The sequence below is a fragment of the Peromyscus leucopus genome, chromosome X (assembly GCF_004664715.2).
Source record: "Peromyscus leucopus breed LL Stock chromosome X, UCI_PerLeu_2.1, whole genome shotgun sequence".
Classification (NCBI taxonomy): Eukaryota; Metazoa; Chordata; class Mammalia; order Rodentia; family Cricetidae; genus Peromyscus; species Peromyscus leucopus.
This window is the reverse complement of record NC_051083.1, coordinates 64,188,488-64,208,956: the sequence shown is the minus strand read 5'-3', so window position 1 is coordinate 64,208,956 and position 20,469 is coordinate 64,188,488. Positions and strand designations below refer to the sequence as shown.

The window sequence follows — 20,469 nt, the reverse complement described above, 5'->3', positions numbered from 1 at the left end:
AAGCTGTTAACCAGCCCCCCCCCCAAAAAAAAAAGAAATGTTAGGAGACCGATGCTTTTTCTGTATGTAAAATTATCTTCCTTCTTTCATGGAAGTTAAGCATTTTGATGGAATGGATTCATTAACAGCTTATGTACTTAAATTTTTCCACCTACCTATCCAAAATATACTAAAACATTCCTCACCACAGCATCAAAAGGACAAATGCAAGTGCTGACTATCTCGGCAGACCATTCATCACTTTTTTTTTACACGTACACTCATTTTTTCTAACAGGAAAACAATACGATATAACAAATACAAATGACATCATGTTTCTTACAGCAATCAGAGCTCTATCATATTGTAGATATTAACTCCCTAAAAATTAAACAATAGTAAGAATATGGATTTGTAGTCTTTATATAGACGATTCTCTAGACTCAAAAAATTTTGCGCACACACGCACGCGCACACACGCACACGCACACACGCACGCCTACCTATATACATAGAGATGACATCTAAAACAGGTTCTGTTACATGTACTGCTGTTTTCAAATGGGAACAGTGTCTTTCATTTCTACAACTCATTTTCAAAACACACCTGTCAATGAAATAAGAAGCAGAGAACTGTAAGAAAAAAATACTGCTCTTGATGCTAGACCTTTGCAAATTTGCCTCAGCAGCCAAAATACACCTTTTCAAGGGGGAAGAAAACTCTTAATTTTTCAGGTTATTTTAGAAACCTAGTGCATTTCTTTAATTTTTATATTTATTTCATGCATGCAAGTGTTTTGCCTGAATGTATAGCTATGCACCATGTACATGCCTGATGCCCATGGAGGCTAGAAGGGGGCATTTGATTCCCTGGAATGAGAATTATAGGTGGTTATGAACTGCCATGTGGGTGCTGGGAACACAACCAGAGTCTTCTGTAAGAGCAGCATGTACTCTTAACCGCTGAGCCATCTCCCAAGCCATCAAGACTGAAATTTTCTTTTTTTTTTTCTTTTTGGTTTTTCAAGACAGGGTTTCTCTGTGTAGCTGCTGGCTATCCTGGAACTTGCTTTGGAGACCAGGCTGGCCTCGAACTCACAGTGACCCACCTGCCTCTGGCTCCCAAGTGCTGGGATTAAAGGTGTGTGCCACCACTGCCCAGCTGGTCTGAAATTTCTTAAAGAAATGTCCTATAATATATTTTGACAATATGTCTTTCATACATCAAGTTATTACACAAAATAGTTATTACACAAAATAGTTATATCAGGTAAAGCGATCAGAGCTATCACCATTTGTTATTTTAATTTGGAATCAGACATTTTAACACCTTTCATACCCTCTCTTGCCAAGATCAGCTTTAGCTGATAGTCTTGCATAATAAGTACTTTATCTACATTCTACAAAAGGTATATACTGAGAATCTAAGAGGAATTGCCTTCTCTTAACAGTTATTTGACCTACAAAAGAAATCATTCACTATTCCAAGTTATTCCATGATGAACAGTAATTACTATCTTGCCTTCTGCTATTTTAGACAGACTTCAACTCATACTATTTACTTTAAATCAATTTAGAAATTAATGGAAAGCTAGAATACAATAAAGTGATTACATTTATTAAAAATCCACAGTGGCCTTCAACATCATGTTGAAATTCTTAACACTGTTGAGAACAGTTTCATAAAAACAATTTGCTTATCAGATGCAGGTGCCTGTATTCTCTGAGTTTTTCCTTTGGGCCCAATGCTGGTCTGAATCATTTGTTTAAAAATATGTTTTAATGGAAACTAGCCTCTGAGTACTATTCACCCCACACACCTTGTTTCAAAACATAATTATTCATATTATTTCAAAACCACTCAAAAAATCTTGTCCCACAGAAACAAAGCTTTGTAAAATACCAACCATCTTCTAAGAACAGGCTATAAATAATATAATGTAAAACTGCCATAAAGCAAAATCACACAGACACACATCCCTAGAATATTTTTTTTATCCAGGGTCCATATTGCCTGGCCGTCCTTGAATTCCCTGGCATCAAACTCACAGAGATTCCCCTGCCTCTGCCTTCAAGTGCTGGCATTAAAGGTGTGCACAAGCACGCCCAGATCCTAAAATATTCTAAAGTGTATTTAAGTAACCAAATATCCTATACTTAAATAAACAAGAATATCCAAGCAATCAGAGTCCAAAGCACAGAACTGTAATTAATATTAAACTGAGATCTTTTAAATTATACAAGCTCCAAACATATCCAACAATGAGGATATAACTATATCTAAGAATATTTACTTGTCTAAACAGTCTCCCCTCAAATATATGTGTCACATACTGTAGCAACATGCTGAAAACCAAAGGCAGCCATTTTAAAATGCAGTTTTCACATGGAAACACAATTCATACCGGAAACCAAATATTCATTTCAACATGGAGTATCTAAAAGCGAATTTTCCCCATTTGTTAAGTAAGACTGTCTAGATAATACTTTAAAATCTCCAGGGCGCCAGGTATGGTAGTTTATACCTGTAATTCCAGCACTCAGAGGCTGATACAGGAGGATCAAAAGTTTGAATTCATCCTAAATTACATAGTGAGTTGGAGGTAAGACTGCACTACATAAGGAAATTCTATCTCAAACAAAACAAAACAAAAACTGGATGCCAGGTTTCTTACTTACTGCAATGAAGAGACACCATGAACAAGGCAACTTATAAACAAGAGCACTTAATGGGGAACTTGCTTATAATTCAGAGGGTGAGTCCACCATCATCATGCTGAAGCATGGAGGCAGGCAGGCAGGCATGGTGCTGGAGTAGTAGCTGAGAGCTTCCTTTTGATTCACAAGCAGCAGAGAGAGTGAGTGAGTGAGAGAGAGAGAGAGAGAGAGAGAGAGAGAGAGAGAGAGAGAGGTGGACAGAGACAGAGACACTGGGCCTGATGTGGTTTTGAATCCTAAAAGGCCACCCCCAGTGACACACCTCCCAAAAAGGTCACACCTCCTCCAACAAGACCTCACCTACTAATCCTTCCTGAACAGTCTACCAACTGGGAACCAAACATTCAAAACTATAAACCTAGAGGGACCATTATCATTCAAGCCCACACACCAGGTGTGGTGACACATGCTTGTAAGTCTAACTACTGGAAGATGAAGGCAGGAGGATGTTTTATAGCAGTTTCCTCGGAGATCGAAGCCTTCCATGTTGGAAGAAAGCTTGTTAAGACACAGGATGTGAAAGGGGTGGTGACACAACAGGATGTTCTTAAGGGAAGTGAAAAATTCCATCCTGCAGGGAAGGTGGTTAAGATAAGTAAACAATTCACTTCTGAAAATGACCAGATAAACTAGCTCCCCACACCCCAAGCATATATAAATTATAAGGACTGCTAAGACTCACCCTCAGGCCAGCTGCTCTCCCTAGAAGAGGCTCAGACAAATTCAACTAACTACCTGGAAAGGACACCCTCCAACCTATTGAGCTGCCTGCAGGTTGTGCAGTGCACTCCAGGTGACCAGCTTTTGTGAGCTGTCACCATGCTGAGGTGGGCTTTGGTGAGGCAGCTGTCTTTGAGCCATTTCTGCTCCTGCAAGTGACCTCAGTAAAACTTACTGCTTCCCTCACCAAGATGGACTTTGGTAGTTTTCTTACTTTGGTGTGTCATTGGTTCCCTATCTGGGACAAAGAGATGTCTGTTCACCCAGGAACAGTGCTACACAACAGAGAATCAGTTAAACCCAGGAGTTTCAGGCCAGCCCAGAATACATAGCAAGACCCTATCTCAAAATAAAGTAGAGATGGCAAATGAACAAAATGTTCTTCCTGAAGAGGCAGATGATTTTATAATATAGCTTGGAAAGGGTAATCCACTAAGGTTACCACATGCAACACACCCTTTGGTGGGTATGGTGGTATAAACCTGTGATACCAACACTCAAGAGGATGAGGTCAGTAGATTACAAAGTTCAAAGACAGCCTGGCATCCCTAACAAGTTTAAGGCCAGGACCATATATCAAGACCCTGCTTTTAAAAAATACATGCTTTTCAAAAGCAATTAAAGGCAAACTCTTCCTGAATCATAACTCTAAACAATTTAACTAAAATCAAATCCTAGGAACACTGAATTGCATGTCATTTCAAAAGTTTAAATACATCACTCTTCTTCCTAGAAGATTATATACGTGGATTGTTTGTGACCTTTGGAGAAGGGAGACTGGAGTGAGCATTTAGCAAATAAAAATACAGGACAAAAATACAGGATACACAATAATGTGAATTTCAGAAATCCCATGAAATATATAAGCTACACTTATATTAGAAAGTGTTCATTGTTTACTTGAACTCAAACTTAACTGGGCATCCTGTGTTTTACCTGCAGGAATAATATATTGGACTTTCAAAGTAAGAATATTAAAACTCAGAGTGTGAGTACTCAGACTTAATGTTTTGTTTGTTTGTGTAACCAACAGGCAGAAGGGAAGGGAAACCTAAAAGCAGTTCTGGCAGGCTCAGTCAAAAAGATGGGTTTCGCCGGCGGTGGTGGCGCACGCCTTTAATCCCAGCACTCGGGAGGCAGAGGCAGGCGGATCTCTGTGAGTTCGAGGCCAGCCTGGTCTCCAAAGTGAGTTCCAGGAAAGGCGCAAAGCTACACAGAGAAACCCTGTCTCGAAAAACCAAAAAAAAAAAGATGGGTTTCATGTCAAGTTCCGGTGTAATGAGCACTCTGAGAAGGTAAGCTCCACCTCTCCATTACATGATGACTAAAACCAAGGACAGCCCCAAGGTTTGCTGGAGTATGCAGATGGCCTGCAACTGACTTTCCTCCTCCCATTGCCTTCCAACAACAAACCCTGAACAATACACTTAGAACAAATTGAACTCAATGGAAATTAAAATCAATCAATCAATCAATAGCTTCTTCTAGCTGCCAGGTGCAAGTCAGCAAAGTCTTCTTAGTAATAGAGTGCCACTCACTGTGGACATGCATCTCCAAACAGTTCAATATAAATGCCAAAAAGCAGGTAGGAAAGCAAGAGTTCTCATTTTCACTTGCTAGAGGCCAATGTAACTGGTGAGCCATTACTAGGATAGACTCAGCACATCTTATATCAGGGATTTGTGCTGCTTAGAGATGGGGCTTCCTCCCTATTTCAGTAAAGTCAGTTAGAAAATTCAAATGGGAAATGTACAAAAATTAAAAAAAAACATGTTCATGTTTTAAACAATTTGTAAATCATATTTTCTCTATAGTGAGCATTTTGGTTTCATATCAATTGAAATGACAAATGCTGACATTCCTCTAGCCTCAGGACAACGCCAGGACAAGTTGTTTAAGCTACTTCTTGTTTTGTGTATAGATCCCTAGATCACTCTATACTCCAAGTCTGAAGCCAGGCCAAGCACCACCCAGGGAGCCTGGTCGTTCTCCCAGAGGCAGTGGTCTCATTTGAGCACAGAATAATCATTTGTGGTGTTTGTAACACTGCAAAGAGGTTCCACCCAACACTGCACAAACAAGCTCTAAGGATGAGAGCCAGGAACTTGTTTTTAAAAAAGACATCACTATCAGTTCTAATGCACAGCTTTGGTTCAGAACAGTACATTACTTAGATGAGTCACATCACATTAGGCAATACTCGTATTAGGGCTGCATAGCACTTTCATCCAACCTGAGGTTAAATGTCTCCTCTCCAGATGACTTAAAAACCAGTCACAGGGCTGAAGGTAGTTCTTTGGTGCCATTTTGTAGACTGAAAAAAAATCTTAAGATAATTGCTCAACTTCCATCCAAGCAGCATACAGAAGCCATGCCAAAGCCTTTCCCAGGACAAGAATACAGACAGAATATACTCAATAGCTCACAATACAATTTTACTCTAGTATTTCAGGAAACAAAATCTCTCTCTCTCTCTCTCTCTCTCTCTCTCTCTCTCTCTCTCTCTCTCTCTCTCTCTCTCTCTCTCTCCTCCCTCCCCTCCTCCTTCCCTCCCGTCCTCCCCGCCCCCATACAACTGGGGCCTGGAGAATGATTTTTAAAAATTCACTTCATTGCCTTCCATATGAGGTCATGAACCATGTTCAAGAGGAAAAGTACATTACACCCAGATTCTACTGGGTTTATTATTCAGGAAGAAAAGAATGCATAGTTTAATCCATTTCAACAGCGACAAAAAAGAAACCACAGGAAAATGAGGGAGTCATTTTTTTTCCTCGTTTGCCAGTGACCCATGTATGTGTAGCTGAGTAAATTATCCATTCCATTTGGTGTTTAGATTACTGCACTCTCAAAGAGAGAAAATCATTTCCTTGAAATTCAATAATACAGCCAACATATTACGTTTCAAATATTGTACACTTCAAAAAATAAAGCCATTTTAAATCAGTACAATGTCCTCAATCTTGCCTGCTTTATAGATATACAACAATTTGCAGTCCTGTTGGATCACCCCATTTCTCCATGCCAGAGTCAATTCATAAAGCAATCCCTTTAGCAGATAGATTCTAAGAACCAGGAACAATAAAAGAAACAACATGTACTCCAAGGGCTTCTAGTATCAGACACCTCCATAATATATATGCATGCTGTCCTATCAAAACAGAGAAAAGCATATGCCTCAAAGAGGACAGACTATGACAACCGGTTGCACTTTCCATAACTAGACCTACATGAATATTGCTCTGCTTACAACAGACACTCTGTCAGCTCCTACAGAACCTGAAACGGTCCTTGTTTGCATAACGGCAAGACAATTAAAAAAAGAAAGAAAGAGAAAGCTTCTGTTACCAGATTATGCTGGTTAACAGAAACAAAACTAAAAAACACTGTCTCCAGCCTGAAAAAGCACCAACTCATTAGGGAAAAATCACAGTAGGTCTTTCTGTACTGTGTCAAAGTGGGATACAAATTATGTAGGCTTTTTCAGTATTTTTGTTTGTTTTGAGGAAGGTCTTGCTAGGTAGCTCTGGCTGGCTTGTTCCTCACTAATCATCATAGACTAACTAGCCTCCAACTACAGCAATCCTTCTCACTCAGCCTCCTGAATGCTGGGATTAGCAGCATGAACCACAAGATCTGGCTTTGGTATTGATTTTCAAATAAAGAATCTGAATTCTCTGTACAAGCAAATCCCTTATACTGCGTCAGTAAAAAGCATGCATAATTTCCAACTCGAAGAATTTAAATGCTGTAAATATACGCAGCAATTCACAGTTTATAACAGTGTTCACGGATAGTATCTTGTTTTAGCTTCTCAGGAGCTCCATGAGGCTGCACTAACATCTTCATTTTATAAATTATAAAGCAGAAACACAGAGATGTTAAACATCTTGCCTAAGATCCTTTCACAGGATTCTACTGTCTCCTTTTTCAAAATCAGAAGAAAAATATAAAGGATTCCACTTATTCTCAAGTTGCTATATAATCCAAGCCTTTCTAAATAATGTGATATAATCAAAACATATAGATACTATCATATGCAAATGCTGAATGTCATACTCTCTCCAAGCTCTGTATTAATGGTTTTTAACCTTTACATCATGATCCTTTATGAAATGTAATGAAAACTAAAGATCCCTACCCCTGCACAAGGGCATATAAGCAAATGTTCACAGTGGCCTTATTCATCATAATCAGAGAGGGGAAACTACCCAAATGTTCATTACTCATTGGATACATAAACAAACTGCAGCAGGTCTATACAATGAAGTACCATTCAGCCACAAAAAGGAATGAACCCTGAAAACATTACACTAAAAGAAATTAGCCAACATTACAGTAAAAGAAACCAGCCACATATTGCATCCTTTGATGTGAACTGTCCAAAATAGCAAGAACCCCATGATCTCACTCATATGTGGACTCTTGAAAACTTGATCTCAGGGAATTTGATAGTAAAATGGATTTCACCACAGGCTGGGGAAGAAAGGGGGATGAGAAGGAGGTAGAAAGTTTGATGAAGGAGTACTGAGTACAAATTAGTTAGCAAGTGCTTTGTTGTACTGTTACATAGTAGGTGGAGTACAGATAATAATGTATGCACATTTCAAAAAACAAGAATAAAATATTTAGAAAGCTTTTACCATAAAGCGTTGACAAGTGCTTGGAAAAACATATTTAACCTGATTTAACTACTATGTACTACTCCATTGACATGCAAAACTTTTATGTTTTTATATTAGTTAAGTCAATGTAAGGGCTAGGGAGATAGCTCAGTTAGTAAAGGGCTTGCACACTGGCATAAGGGCTTGAATTCAGACCCCACAGTACCCATGTAAGGTTGGGTTCGGGCACACCTTTAATCCTAACACCGGAGAAATAGAGATGGAAGGAGCCTTGGAGCTTGCTAGGCAACTAGTCTTGCTGAAACGGTGAGCTCCAGGTTTAGTAAAAGACACTGTCTCAAAAGATAAGGTGTGTAGTGAAAGTGAAGGTTCTAGATGTCAACATCTCTCTACACTCCACATACATACGTACATGCATGCATACCTACACCCACACAAAAATGAACACACATATATACCACACACACAAAGAAAAATAAAAAAATGCCCAGAATAGGCAAATGTCTGGAAATATAAAGTAAACTAATTACTGCCTAGGGATTGAGGAGATGTTAGAGAAATGTGGATTGACCTGTGAGGTCTCTTGTTGAGGCCATGACTATGTTCTAAAACTGATTGTGGTAGGTGATGAAACACAGCCATGAACATATGTAAAACTACTAAGTTGTATACTTTAAAATGCTTCAATTGTATATGAATTGTATCTCAATAAAGATCTTCTTTTATTTGCAGTGCTTGGAATCAAATCCAAGGTCTCATGTCTACAATGTGAGAGTTCTATCACTGAGCTAAATTCCAGTCCTTCAGTAAAGACATTATTTTTAAAACAACCATTATAATGGACAAATACAATTTACCAGAAACTTCCTAAGCCCTGAAACTCATCTATAAGGGCAATAGGGTCCAAGAGACCAAAATTAGAATCATATTTTCTTTATTTCTCAACAACTGTTACCAAGCCTATGCCTCATCTTTTTAAAGACCTCTATGCCATTAGATCACGTGATCAGTTTTCAATACTGATTCTTTATAAACAAATAGTACAGTTTCATAAATATAATTTTGAGAGCTAGATCCAGGCATAGTAGTGTGCTCCTGTAACTCAAGCATCCAAGAAGCTGAAGCAGGAGGATCAAACGTTTGAGGCCAGACTAGGCTATATAGTAAAACTCTATATCCACAAAAGGTAGAAACAATCTTTAATGATTGAGTATCTATTACTGGCAAGGAATGGTTGTAATTCAAAAATATAAAATGATTTCTGTCATAAAGCATAATAAGCCGTGCGGTGGTGGCGCACGCCTTTAATCCCAGCACTCGGGAGGCAGAGGCAAGTGGATCTCTGTGAGTTCGAGGCCAGCCTGGTCTCCAAAGCGAGTTCCAGGAAAGGCGCAAAGCTACACAGAGAAACCCTGTCTCGAAAGAAAAAAAAAGAAAGAAAAGAAAAAGAAAGAAAGAAAGAAAAAAGCTTAATAAAGCCTAATAAGCAAGGAAAGGAATTCATACACAATAATATTCAAAATAGAAGACAAAATAAAAGTCTTCTATTTTAAAAGATCAGGAAAATGAGCCAGAAAGAATGGGTTTAGCCTTGAAAAATAGGACCTGACCATTCATAAGTAGGGATATAGGGCATTCCAAAAGAAAGCAGAAACAAGAATGCCTCAGAACCAAAAGGGTCAAACATCCCCGACTTTGGTAGGTTCTGATAGGCCAGCGAAGGCTGCTGAGATGGCGGGGAGCAAATCAAGGCTGCTGTGTTTAAAAAGGTGCATGAATGTGAACACCTCAAGACAAGTGCAGTGAGGAAACACAAGAGCCTATTACAAGAGGATGAAGAAAAAGTTGCTAAAATCTGACTTAGATGAGGGCATTTTTAAAATGTCAAGGCACGCTGGGAAGATAGTGGTCTTATATGCTGTAGCTACTCATTTAAAGCTGCCAGGTATGGTCTCATGTCCAGTAGTTTCCACCCACTTGGGAGACTGGCTTGTGCCTTGGAGTTTGAGGCCAGACTATGAGCAGCAACTTAGGGAAACCCTGTCTCAAAAAAGAAAAGAAAGGAAAACAAGAAGGAAGGACAGCAGCTGTATTTCATTGTGGTACATATTTTTCAGAGAAAACTCATATTCCAAAGTATTTTAACATGAAGTTCTTGTTACACTGATTTGTGGGATTAGGAGGGTCCAACATGTTCTTAGACTGCCTTTGCTGTTAACTACGACCTGTGAGTTCTCAGTAAGACAATCTTGATCAGATTGGAATGATAAACTTTCTGAAGTCCAGGTAAACCTGAACTCCCACACAGTAAACAAATGGCAAATGCAGCAGCAAATGCTATGAGTCAGAGGGCCAGAGAAGCACAATATCATTTCACTTGAAATTGCTTTCTGTGAGCCTGGGCTGCTAGGTGATAATAATCATAGGCAGTAACCATTTCTGGGTTATACATTTACCACGTGGTCAGGAACTGAGCAGATGGCATTAGGGGTGTGTATCTGCCTGGCACAGTTGAGGATTGGTTCTGCTTAAGAGAGACAAAGAGGCCGGAAGACGCTGAAGGCTACCTACAAGGTTTCATTCCTACACAAAGCAATGTTAACCACAAGAACTAAGAGAGGGTTATAGATGTGTCTAGCTGACTCCCCTCCTACTCACATGCCAAAGAAAGAGGCCTGGCTCGAATCCCCAAAGACCAGTTTGCCAAATTCAAACACTGGCTTTTTACTTTCACCCTGCAGCCCCTCCACTCCCTTTCCCCCTTCCGCTCTGGGCTTACTTGTCCCGGATGATAGTCTGCAGCTCCCGGATCTGATCATTCATAGGCAGCAGCTTAAGCTGTGCCCCGATCTGTCGGGAGAGTTCACAGTCCCCTAGCAGGGAGTCGCCGACAGGTGCTTCGTAGTTGCCACTGTCACTACTGTCACTGTGGTTCTCAGAGTGAAGGTTAGTGCCATGGCAGGCCTGAGAGTCCCGCTCGGAGAGCACGCTCGAATGGGCGTGCCCGGGGAGCAGAGTCAGCTTAGCCATAGCAGCGTTATTTTCTTCGGCATGATCCAGGATCGGGTCGTCTGCTCGCAGACGCTCGGGACTTGGGGTAGAAGTAGAGTTTACTTGCCGGTTGTGACAAGGCATGGAGTCCGGACACTGTAACTCCGTGGCCATACACAGGGCCCCGGGCTGTCTCAGCAGCAGTCAAACCCTAAGGATAAAGGGATAAAGAGCAGGAAGAAGGGGATACGGACATGTGCTTTCTCCGGGCCCCCGCCTCCTCCAAATCTCTAACCCCGTCTGCCCTCTCACCCCTAGGCCTCCGCGGTCCTTTCGCACGCTTTGTCCCATACCCGCCCACACCAGACGCACTGCCGGCTTAGACACCTTATTGGTCTGTCTGCCTGCCAGTCAGCAGCAGGCTGGTTTGTTAACCCTTTGGAGTCTTTCCTGCTTGATAGATTCTCACACGTAGCCTGGCAAACGTGGCTAAACCGGAGATTCCTCATTGCTGAGTGCCCCGGAAACCCCTAAGACTTCCTGAAAACAGAACTTTGGTACAGTCGAGAGAAAGTACGGGTGAGTTATATACATAAGGCACATGCTTTCAGACTTTGTGACTTAACAAAGAAATTGTACTTGAGTAGTTTTTTGTATCTTCAAGCTAATAATAGCTTATCTGTGTTACAGAAGGAAGTAAGAACACCTAGCAGGCTACTGAAAAGCCTGGCCTTTCTAGACTGTTTCACAAGCTGCAGTTTCATAAGTGTGCTTGACCACCAAAGTTTTTCTTACTAGTATTGGTTGGGCCCTGCATTGCACAAGTTACCATGGAAATTTTGTTGTCTTTTTTGATACGCAGTCACTTTGTTCTTCCAAACAATACTTGGAAAGATAGATACCTTTCAAAAATGCATAGGTACTCACCATAAAGAGATGAATGTCTAGGACAGTAATTTTCAAACATCTGTGTGTATCAGAACAATTGTAGAACTTGTTAAAATGCTGAGTTTTGACTGGACATGAAGGCACACATCTGTAATCCCAGCTCTGTGGAAGCTGACACAAAAGGATCAAGAGTTCAAAGCCAGCCTGGGTTACACAGCAAGCCCTAGTCTTAAAAACAATAAAATAAGCAACATCTCAGAGCTTACCATTGAGATTCTAATACAGTAGTCATGAAATAGGACTCGAGAATCTTTGTTTTTAACAAGTAACTCAACGATTTGTTTTGCCTATTTGTTTGCTTGTTTCAGTGTGATAGGCTTCAGTATATGGTTTTCATAATGCTTTATTTGGGTTGACCTTTCTCCCCCACACCTCTCCTTCATCTCCTGTTCCCCCGCTTTCACTCACAGTAGTTCAGTCTCCACTTTAAGGTCATATAATATTCTCTCCCCTGTCCTTTATAAAAATCTTTTCCCCATCTGCAATGTCCTTTCTATTTTTGTTATCTATACCCACACTTATACTGCTCCCCCCAAAAAAAATTTACAGAAATATGAGTAACAGAAATGGGACTACCCAGGTCTTTGGCAGAAACTGAACTTTGATCTAGTTGTCTGTTTTATGTTTTCTTCACTCATTTGTTGTTTCAGTGTTATTATTAGTCATGTTTTCCTCTTTGTGTGTCTCCTTTATGTACCAGTTTTCAAGTCTGTAAATTACTATCTACAAATAAAATGTAGACTGTGTAAGTTTCATTGCTTTGTGAAATTGCAATCTCGAATGCAATCCCACACACTTCTGAAAGCTTGTACATCTTTTCACCTAGCACATAATGCAAACGAAAGGGTCTCTGGGTTTAAAACCTGCATCTGCTAGCTTGAAGTACTCAAGAACAAATGGCTATTTTGTTAATGAATACTCTAAGGGAATTCACTGAAGCCCAGTATTGTATCATGATCAAAGATACCCCGGCTCCAAAACTGCACTCGAGTTTGCCCATTGTTTCATCAGTCCTCTGACCTTATTTTCAATGCCATAGAATAATGAATTGGAACAGTACAATTGCCAGTCTGTCTTCTGTCTGCACTTTCATGTTAAACATACACTTGCTTATATTAACCAATAAGCATTAGCAGGTCTACATTTGAGGTTCTGGTAAGATAAAATTTACTGATTAATCATGATAGCACATGAAGTTTTGTGTTCTATAATTTACAAAGCATTCATATGCATTCTATTATTTGAAAACTCAAGGGGAAAAAAGCCAGACATGGTGACATATGACTATAATCCCAGCACTCAGGGTGTTGAGGTAGGAGGATCACCAATTCAAGGCCAGCCTGGGATACACACACACACACACACACACACACACACACACACACACACACACTGGTGTGGAAGGGAGAAAACACAAATCCTGTCTCACACAATCAAATAATTGTCCAAGACCACACATTCAAAAGGATTGGAGCTAACACAGGAGCACTAATCTTTGGACTCTGAATTCAGTCTTCACCTACATGTAGAGATACATGAAATCATTCAGTTAATGAAATACTGATTGCATCTTTACTATTACAATCCAGCCAGTTTACTGGGTGTCAACATAGATGCAAGATAAAATAAATGAAAGTATTGAAATTTTCAAGTGGTGGTAGACAGCCTGGATCTTTGCAAAGCAGGGATAATGTTACTCAGCACTGAAACCTTTGGCATATGTGGAAACAGCAGCATTAACTAATTTCACCTGGCTTTCTTGCTTACTACTTTCTGAAGTATGTAGAAAGCCATATAAATTAAAAGCTAGAAGATCCCCCTGCAGTAATTGACATGGCTTCATTTTGGGTGGTTTGTTCTTCGTTTGTTTTTAAATCAGTTTAATACATTTTTCTCTTTGTTGCAAAGATATATTTAAGAGATAACACATTTTGAAAGGCAACTAATACAAGAATAGTTTCTGATCGGTAAGGCTTTGTTGTGTATTTCTTAACCTGTGATGGACGAAATCCCAGGCAATGCACTAAATTGGTCAGACTGTCAAATACAGAGGTTCAAGCTCTGAACTTAAGATGATTTTTAACTACAGATCGATTATACATCCCAACAGGAGTCCTTCACTTCTAGCTATACAGTGTCTTTTCAAAGCACTTTTTAAATATCATTTGACATGGCAAATCAGGTAAGAAAATGAAGACTTAGGAGCTTAACTTAAAGTAACAACCAACTAATAGTAAAAGCTGGGAGAAAAGAGACCTTATAATAAACTCGCTTTTCTATTCTTTAAGTATCTTACGTAAACTTTCTAATGACTTTTGAATGCGGTCCATCTTATTATTTCCATCTTACAAGTAAGAAAATGAAGACTTAGATTAATTCACTTGACAATTTGTCATGCAGGCCATAAGTGCAGGAGCAGGCATTTAAAACTAAATTTGAGAAACCCAATGTGCTTCTGTAAATCATGTCCTCAGATTAGTCTTGGTTATATTCTTCTACTGTGGACCATACCTTATATTGTACTAGACAGTATCTCACCTGTAATACTATACACATGTCTCAAATTTGTGTTATATAACTGAGTTAAGGAATCAGGATATAATCTTGTTTTAATTCTTATGCCTACATGACCATAGTGTCACACATTTGTAATCCTAGTACTTGGTAGATAGAGATGAGAGGATCTAGAGTTCAAGGTCAGCTTGAGTTAGAGTTACATGACTGCTTGTCTCTAAAGAAATAAATAGTCCTCACCTGAACTCTTTGTATTGGTAATCTCTTTGCATTGATTTTAATGATGTTTAAGCCACTTTACTATAATTTTAAATTTCTTAGAAACAAAAATGTATTATTTAAAAGGAAATCTAAAGAATAGGTACTGTTGTATACCTTTTTTCCAAAAAATGAATATCTGTGTCATCATTCAGGTATATTCCTTATCTTGGTTCCATTTTATTTTATATAATTTATTAAAACAAAGTCTTGCTGTATAGCCCAGGTATAATTCTAGCCCTCAGGAGGCTGAAGCAAGAGGATAGAGTATTTGAGACCAGCCTGGGCAGTAAGTGAGATCTAGCCTAGCCTGGGCTATGTAACAAGACCCTGCATTAACTATTCTACATCCTAAAAGGATGTACTCTGTAGCAAGGATATATCAAGCATACAATATAATATGGATGGCAGTCACCATGTTGCACACTAGATCCTAGAACTCATTCATTTTCTGGCTGAAAGTTTGTCCCCTTTGTCCTAGTTTATGTTCTATTGCTGAAAACACCATGACCGAAAGCAACGTGGGAAGGAAAAGGTTTATTTAGCTTACTCAACTCAATCACAGTTCATCATGAAGAGAAGTCAGAACAGGAACTCCAGCAGGAACCTGGAGGCAGGAACAGAAGCAAATATCATGGAGGGCCACTGCTTATGGCTTGCTCCTTGCTCCTTATGGCTTTCTCGGCTTACTTTAAAAGCAACAACAAAAACAAATTTTTTTTTTAAATATTTCATTTTATTTTGTGTATGAGTGTTTTGCCTACATGTTTGTAGGTTTACCATGTACATGCTTGGTACCCATGGAGGTCAGAAGTCACTGGATCCCTGGGTCTGGAATTACAGATGGCTGGGAATCACCATGGGAGTGCTTGTTTGTAATCAAACCCAGACCCTCTTCACGAGCAACAAATGCTCTTAACTGCTGAGCCCCTCCCCCCCCACTTGCTTTGTAATGCAACTCACTTATGTGGGGGTGGCACTGCCCTGAGTGAATTGGGCCCTCCCACATTAATCATTAATCAAGCAAACGCCCTCCCACAGAATTCCTCAAGACATTTAAGGAACACTGGACATTATTTTTTTTCTATTAAACACTGTAAAACTTGTTTTTTTGATAAAGAATTCAAATCTTTTGATCTCCCACCTTGTAAGATTTTTATGCAAATGTTTTCAATCCAACTCCACCTAGTCAACCCTTTATTTGCACAAAGGCCCCGACTGCATTCCAGGAACTTGATTAGCTGGTGCCAGAATCCCTTGCCCTTTCCTTTGTGGACTCTTTTAAAAGTAGCCAGTCTTGAAAGACTGGAAGGTCAGGGGGAAAGACACAGTCGTGATCACCTAAAGAGAATAAAAGCCAAATGCACTTCCTGTCTTTCTTTGTGTTCACTCTTCCAAACACGCCTTTTTGATCAAGAGTAAAGTTTACCTTCTTCAGACCCTTCAATTGGAGTGGTGGTCTCCTTTTGTGCAGCCTCGAACTTGGTTCTAACTGATATTTCCTCTTTCTAGATGACACTAGCTTTCGCCAAGTTAAAAAAAATAAAAAGCGAACCAACACATCATTTGACCAGTACCTCCTCATTCCCACATTCTACCAGCCTACTCTCTAGTTCTTTAGTTCAATTGCTGGAATTTGGCACATACACAAGTCAATCCAGTATGTGTCTTTCTGTGTCTGACCCATCTCATTGAATATAATATCCTCCAGTCTAACTGACATTATCAAAATTTTCAGCATTTTAAAAACTGTAATGACGTTTTAAATACATATTGCTTAGTCTTTGGAAGTTAGATTACTTGTTGAGTACAAAGCCTTCCCTAAAGATAGATCCTAAACAATCTCCAGGGAAGTGGCGGGAGGGGGGTGGTCAGTATAGACACATCTCATATAAGAGAGCATACATTATATGTATAAAAGAAAACTTGTAAAATGGACATGCTAAGAGTTGAAGGTGTCATCATTCTAAGTTTATAGCTTCTAGTTAGCTCCCTCACTTCCTGCTACTTTAATCATTAATAAAGTGTTTATTTAAAAATCAAAGAGAAAGAGGATGATTCTTTTGAACCCTGTGAGAGGCTTTCTAGTGCAGAGTAAGGCACGAAATGAATGAAACTAGTTGAAGACATTCGTGTAAGTAAATGGTGGGAGGTGGGATGCAAAGAAAGAAAGGTGGGATGGATGCTAAGGTGTGCCACCCACATCTTCCACTAAGAACTTTAATGCTAATCCCTTTGCCACCTGGAATGCTGCCTTACAAGATTTGCTACTAATTCCCTCCCTAAGAATTATCCTAGGCTGAGCCTGAGAGATCTGCTGTATTCAATGTTCCACACGCTGTTTTCTTCCACAGGGTCAAACTGCATCCTGTGTGAATACAAAGTTTCATGTCTTTCTGTGGCGGATAGTTTCAGTTGTCAATCTGGTTGGATTAATAAGCAGTACATGAGTGTCTACAAGAGCTTTTCCAAAAAGGATTAAGTGAGGGGATGAAGACCTACCCTGAATGTGAACAGGTGCCATCCCCAGAGATGTGATTCCAGACTGAATATATAAAGAAATGCGGAAGGAAGCCAGCTTCCAGCATTACCCATTTATTTGCGGTTTTGGTTTTCTGAAATATGAACAAGCAACTCCCCGATGCACAAATAAGGGCTGTTCTGCTGCCATGCCTTCCCCACTATGATGTGCTTTATTCCCTGAACCAGGAGCCAAAATAAACCATTTTTCCCAGAAATTGCTCCCTGATAGATATCTAGTTGCAGCAACAACAAAACAAGGTAACTAACTTTGAGTTAGTTTGAAGAGCACCTGAAGGGCCAGTCCAAGCCCCAGAACTTCTCATATGGTTAATGACTCCTTTGTTGTAACTTCTCCCTGAACTCAGTCCTCTTTCATTTTCTCTCCCTTTATTTCTTTTATTCTCTCCCCCTCCTTTTCTTTCTCTTTTTTTTTCTTTTCTTGAGATGGGGTTTCTCTTTGTAGGCCTGGCCGTCCAGGGGACCAGGATGACCTCAGACTCAGATCCTTCTGTCTTTGCCTCTCAGCCTCCTGACTGCTAGGATTAAAGTCAAGCACCATCAAGCTGGGCTCAATCATATTTCTTTTATTCCATGCAGATATTCTCAAGAACACTACCCCTAATAAATTCCCTTCATTCAGACCTTTACTTAAGCCTGTTTTTGAGCTATCCATTCTGTGACAGAAAGAAACATAAATTCCAGGTAACCTCATGAGTGCCTGCATGAACTTGATTCAAGCTGTCAAAAGAAAATCATAAGAGATCATGCAACTTCTGCTTTGCAAATTGCAGTATCAGAACCACTTATCAGTGAGTTGGACTGACAAAAATTAATTGAATGTGTTCTAGCTTTGATTTGTTAAAAGGAGCTGCAAAACTATGAACTAATATGAACCTGTATACACCTTATACCTTTGTTTTGCTGAGATGAAATTCCCTTGGTAAGTATAGCACCATGTGTTATAAAGTAGTTCTGCTTTGTTGACAGTTGAAGTTCCCAACTTCACTTACCCCCAATAAACCACAAGATCTTTTGAAAGAATCAATGATCTCTTACTATGCTTACTTTGTAAATCAAACTTTGGACCCACTATACTGCATTTGGCTTATATTATGCTACTGCTTATCTTAGGAGTTCACTTCAGTTGGGATACCCTATATAAAACATTAGACTAGAAGAAAAGAGCAAAGATTTCTCCATTCTGATATATGTAGTAACTTAATCAAGTTTCTTCTGCTCTGTGAGCCTCGTGTTCTTCATTCGTGGACTGTAGAAATGGTGTTTCAGAGTCCCTTTCATACATCAGGCTCTGTGTTCAAGATATCTTTACAATCTATGGAATGTCTTTCGAAGGCTCTGTAAATGAGATATGGAAGTAAAATGACTCACACTGATCTGGACTCTGCATCCAGGTCCACAACATTTATATTCCAAGCACTAGTCACATCACCTTTACTCTTCTTCTTGAGACTATATATATATATATATGCATCCAAAGTCCTAACTATACTAGACAGAATGTGGAGAGGATTTGAAATCCACCAATTTATCTCAGCTTGATTAGTGGAGGCCCGTATACCTGGATGTTGAGAAGCATTGTCATAACCCAAATGATTTCTACATCAACTGTCTAGTAACTTGACTAGATGATGGGGCCAAGTTGTATTCGACACTCAAAGGCAACCAATTTGTAATGAGAACAAAACTCAAGTCTTTTACTTTTATACCCTTTTTCCATCCCAGAAAGTGCTTAAATGTTACCCTTTACTTGAAATCTGTTATTTCGCCCATTTAATAAATATTTATAACCAACTTTGTGCAAGACATTCTTCTTAGATGTTGGATGGTAATAAGTCAAAAGATCTTGATCCTTGTAAGTACTATAGTCAGTTGTCAGGGACACACAAAAGGATTAAGTAAAATGTCCATTAATTATAAGGGTGGCAAGCAGGAAAGGGAAATAGGGAGTGTACTCATTACTTTCATGTCACTATGACCCAAATACCTGACATAAACAACTAATGGAGGAAAGTTGTATTTAGACTTCAGTTTCAAGAGTTTCAGTCCACCATTGCAAGAAAGGAAAATGGAGTCACCATTTGTGTCTTTGGGCTTATGAGGGAGAGCTGCTCACATGATCAAAAACAAGAATCTGTGAGTGCAGGTCAGAGCCAGTGTTCTTTTTTTCATTTTTGTTTTTTTGTTTTGTTTTGTTTTGTTTTTATGAGACAGGGTTTCTCTGTGTAGCCTTGGCTGTCCTGGAACTCACTTTGTAGACCAGGCTGGCCTCGAACTCAGAGATCCGCCTGGCTCTGCATGTTTAAAGGTTTGCACTGCCACAACCACCTGGCTACCTGGCTTTATTTATTTATTTATTTATTTATTTATTTATTTATTTAGTTTTTTGTAGTGGCATGTTCTTAGTGACCTACTTCCACCATTTAGGTACACAACCACCTGGCTTTATTGGTTTATTTATTCATTTGTTTGTTTGTTTTTTGTAGTGGCATGTTCTTAGTGACCTACTTCCACCATTTAGGTACACAACCACCTGGCTTTGTTTATTTATTTATTTGTTTGTTTGATTGTTTTTTTGTAGTGGCATGTTCTTAGTGACCTACTTCCACCATTTAGGTACACAACCTCCAAAGTAGTGCTCTAGCTAGAAAGAAAGTATTCAATATAGGAGCCTGCAGGGACATTTCAGATCCACACTAAAACAGTGACAGCAGAGAGAGGACATCAGGTTAAAATGGCAGTGATTTACAAAAGGCTTGTTGAAAAGATGCTGTAAGAAGAAAGAGCTGGAGACAGGGGTATTGATCTCAGCACTCATCTAACATGCATACAGCACTGCATTCCATCCCCAGTGCGGCTAAAAACAAGAACAAAGACATGAACGAAGGAAAAGTACAATTTGCAGAAATAGGTGAAGGAAGAGTGTCCCTGACAGAGTGAAAAAGTACAAAGGTACTGGGAGAAAGCCATGGGTCAAAGGGTAGAGTAAACAGGGTGGTGCAGAATGAGTGTGAGAGCCGACGGTAATGAAATGAGGTCACAGTGTAAACTGGACAGGGAGAAGAAGAAGGCTATCGTGACTCACTGAGCACACTCTGAGGACAGGGGCGTTTTCTCGGACTCCGGGTGGTTGTGAGAGGAGGAGTGCCGTGATACAGTTGAGGTTTGAAGTGGT

At 39.6% G+C, this 20,469-nt stretch overlaps 1 protein-coding gene across 3 annotated transcripts in view; it reads right to left on the bottom strand.

Moving 5' to 3' along the window:
- Positions 1-11,399, bottom strand: part of Uprt (uracil phosphoribosyltransferase homolog) — a 37,743-nt gene extending 26,344 nt beyond the window's left edge. The window contains exons 1-2 of one of the 3 annotated variants that reach the window (XM_028891964.2): positions 11,346-11,399; positions 10,822-11,244 (exon numbers count right to left, since the gene is read on the bottom strand). In XM_028891964.2, coding sequence (XP_028747797.1) covers positions 10,822-11,207 — 386 coding nt within the window. In that variant the 5' untranslated portion in view covers positions 11,208-11,244; positions 11,346-11,399. The other 2 variants (XR_003736820.2, XM_028891963.2) reach the window with 2 other exon arrangements.
- Positions 11,400-20,469: the final 9,070 nt, after the last annotated feature.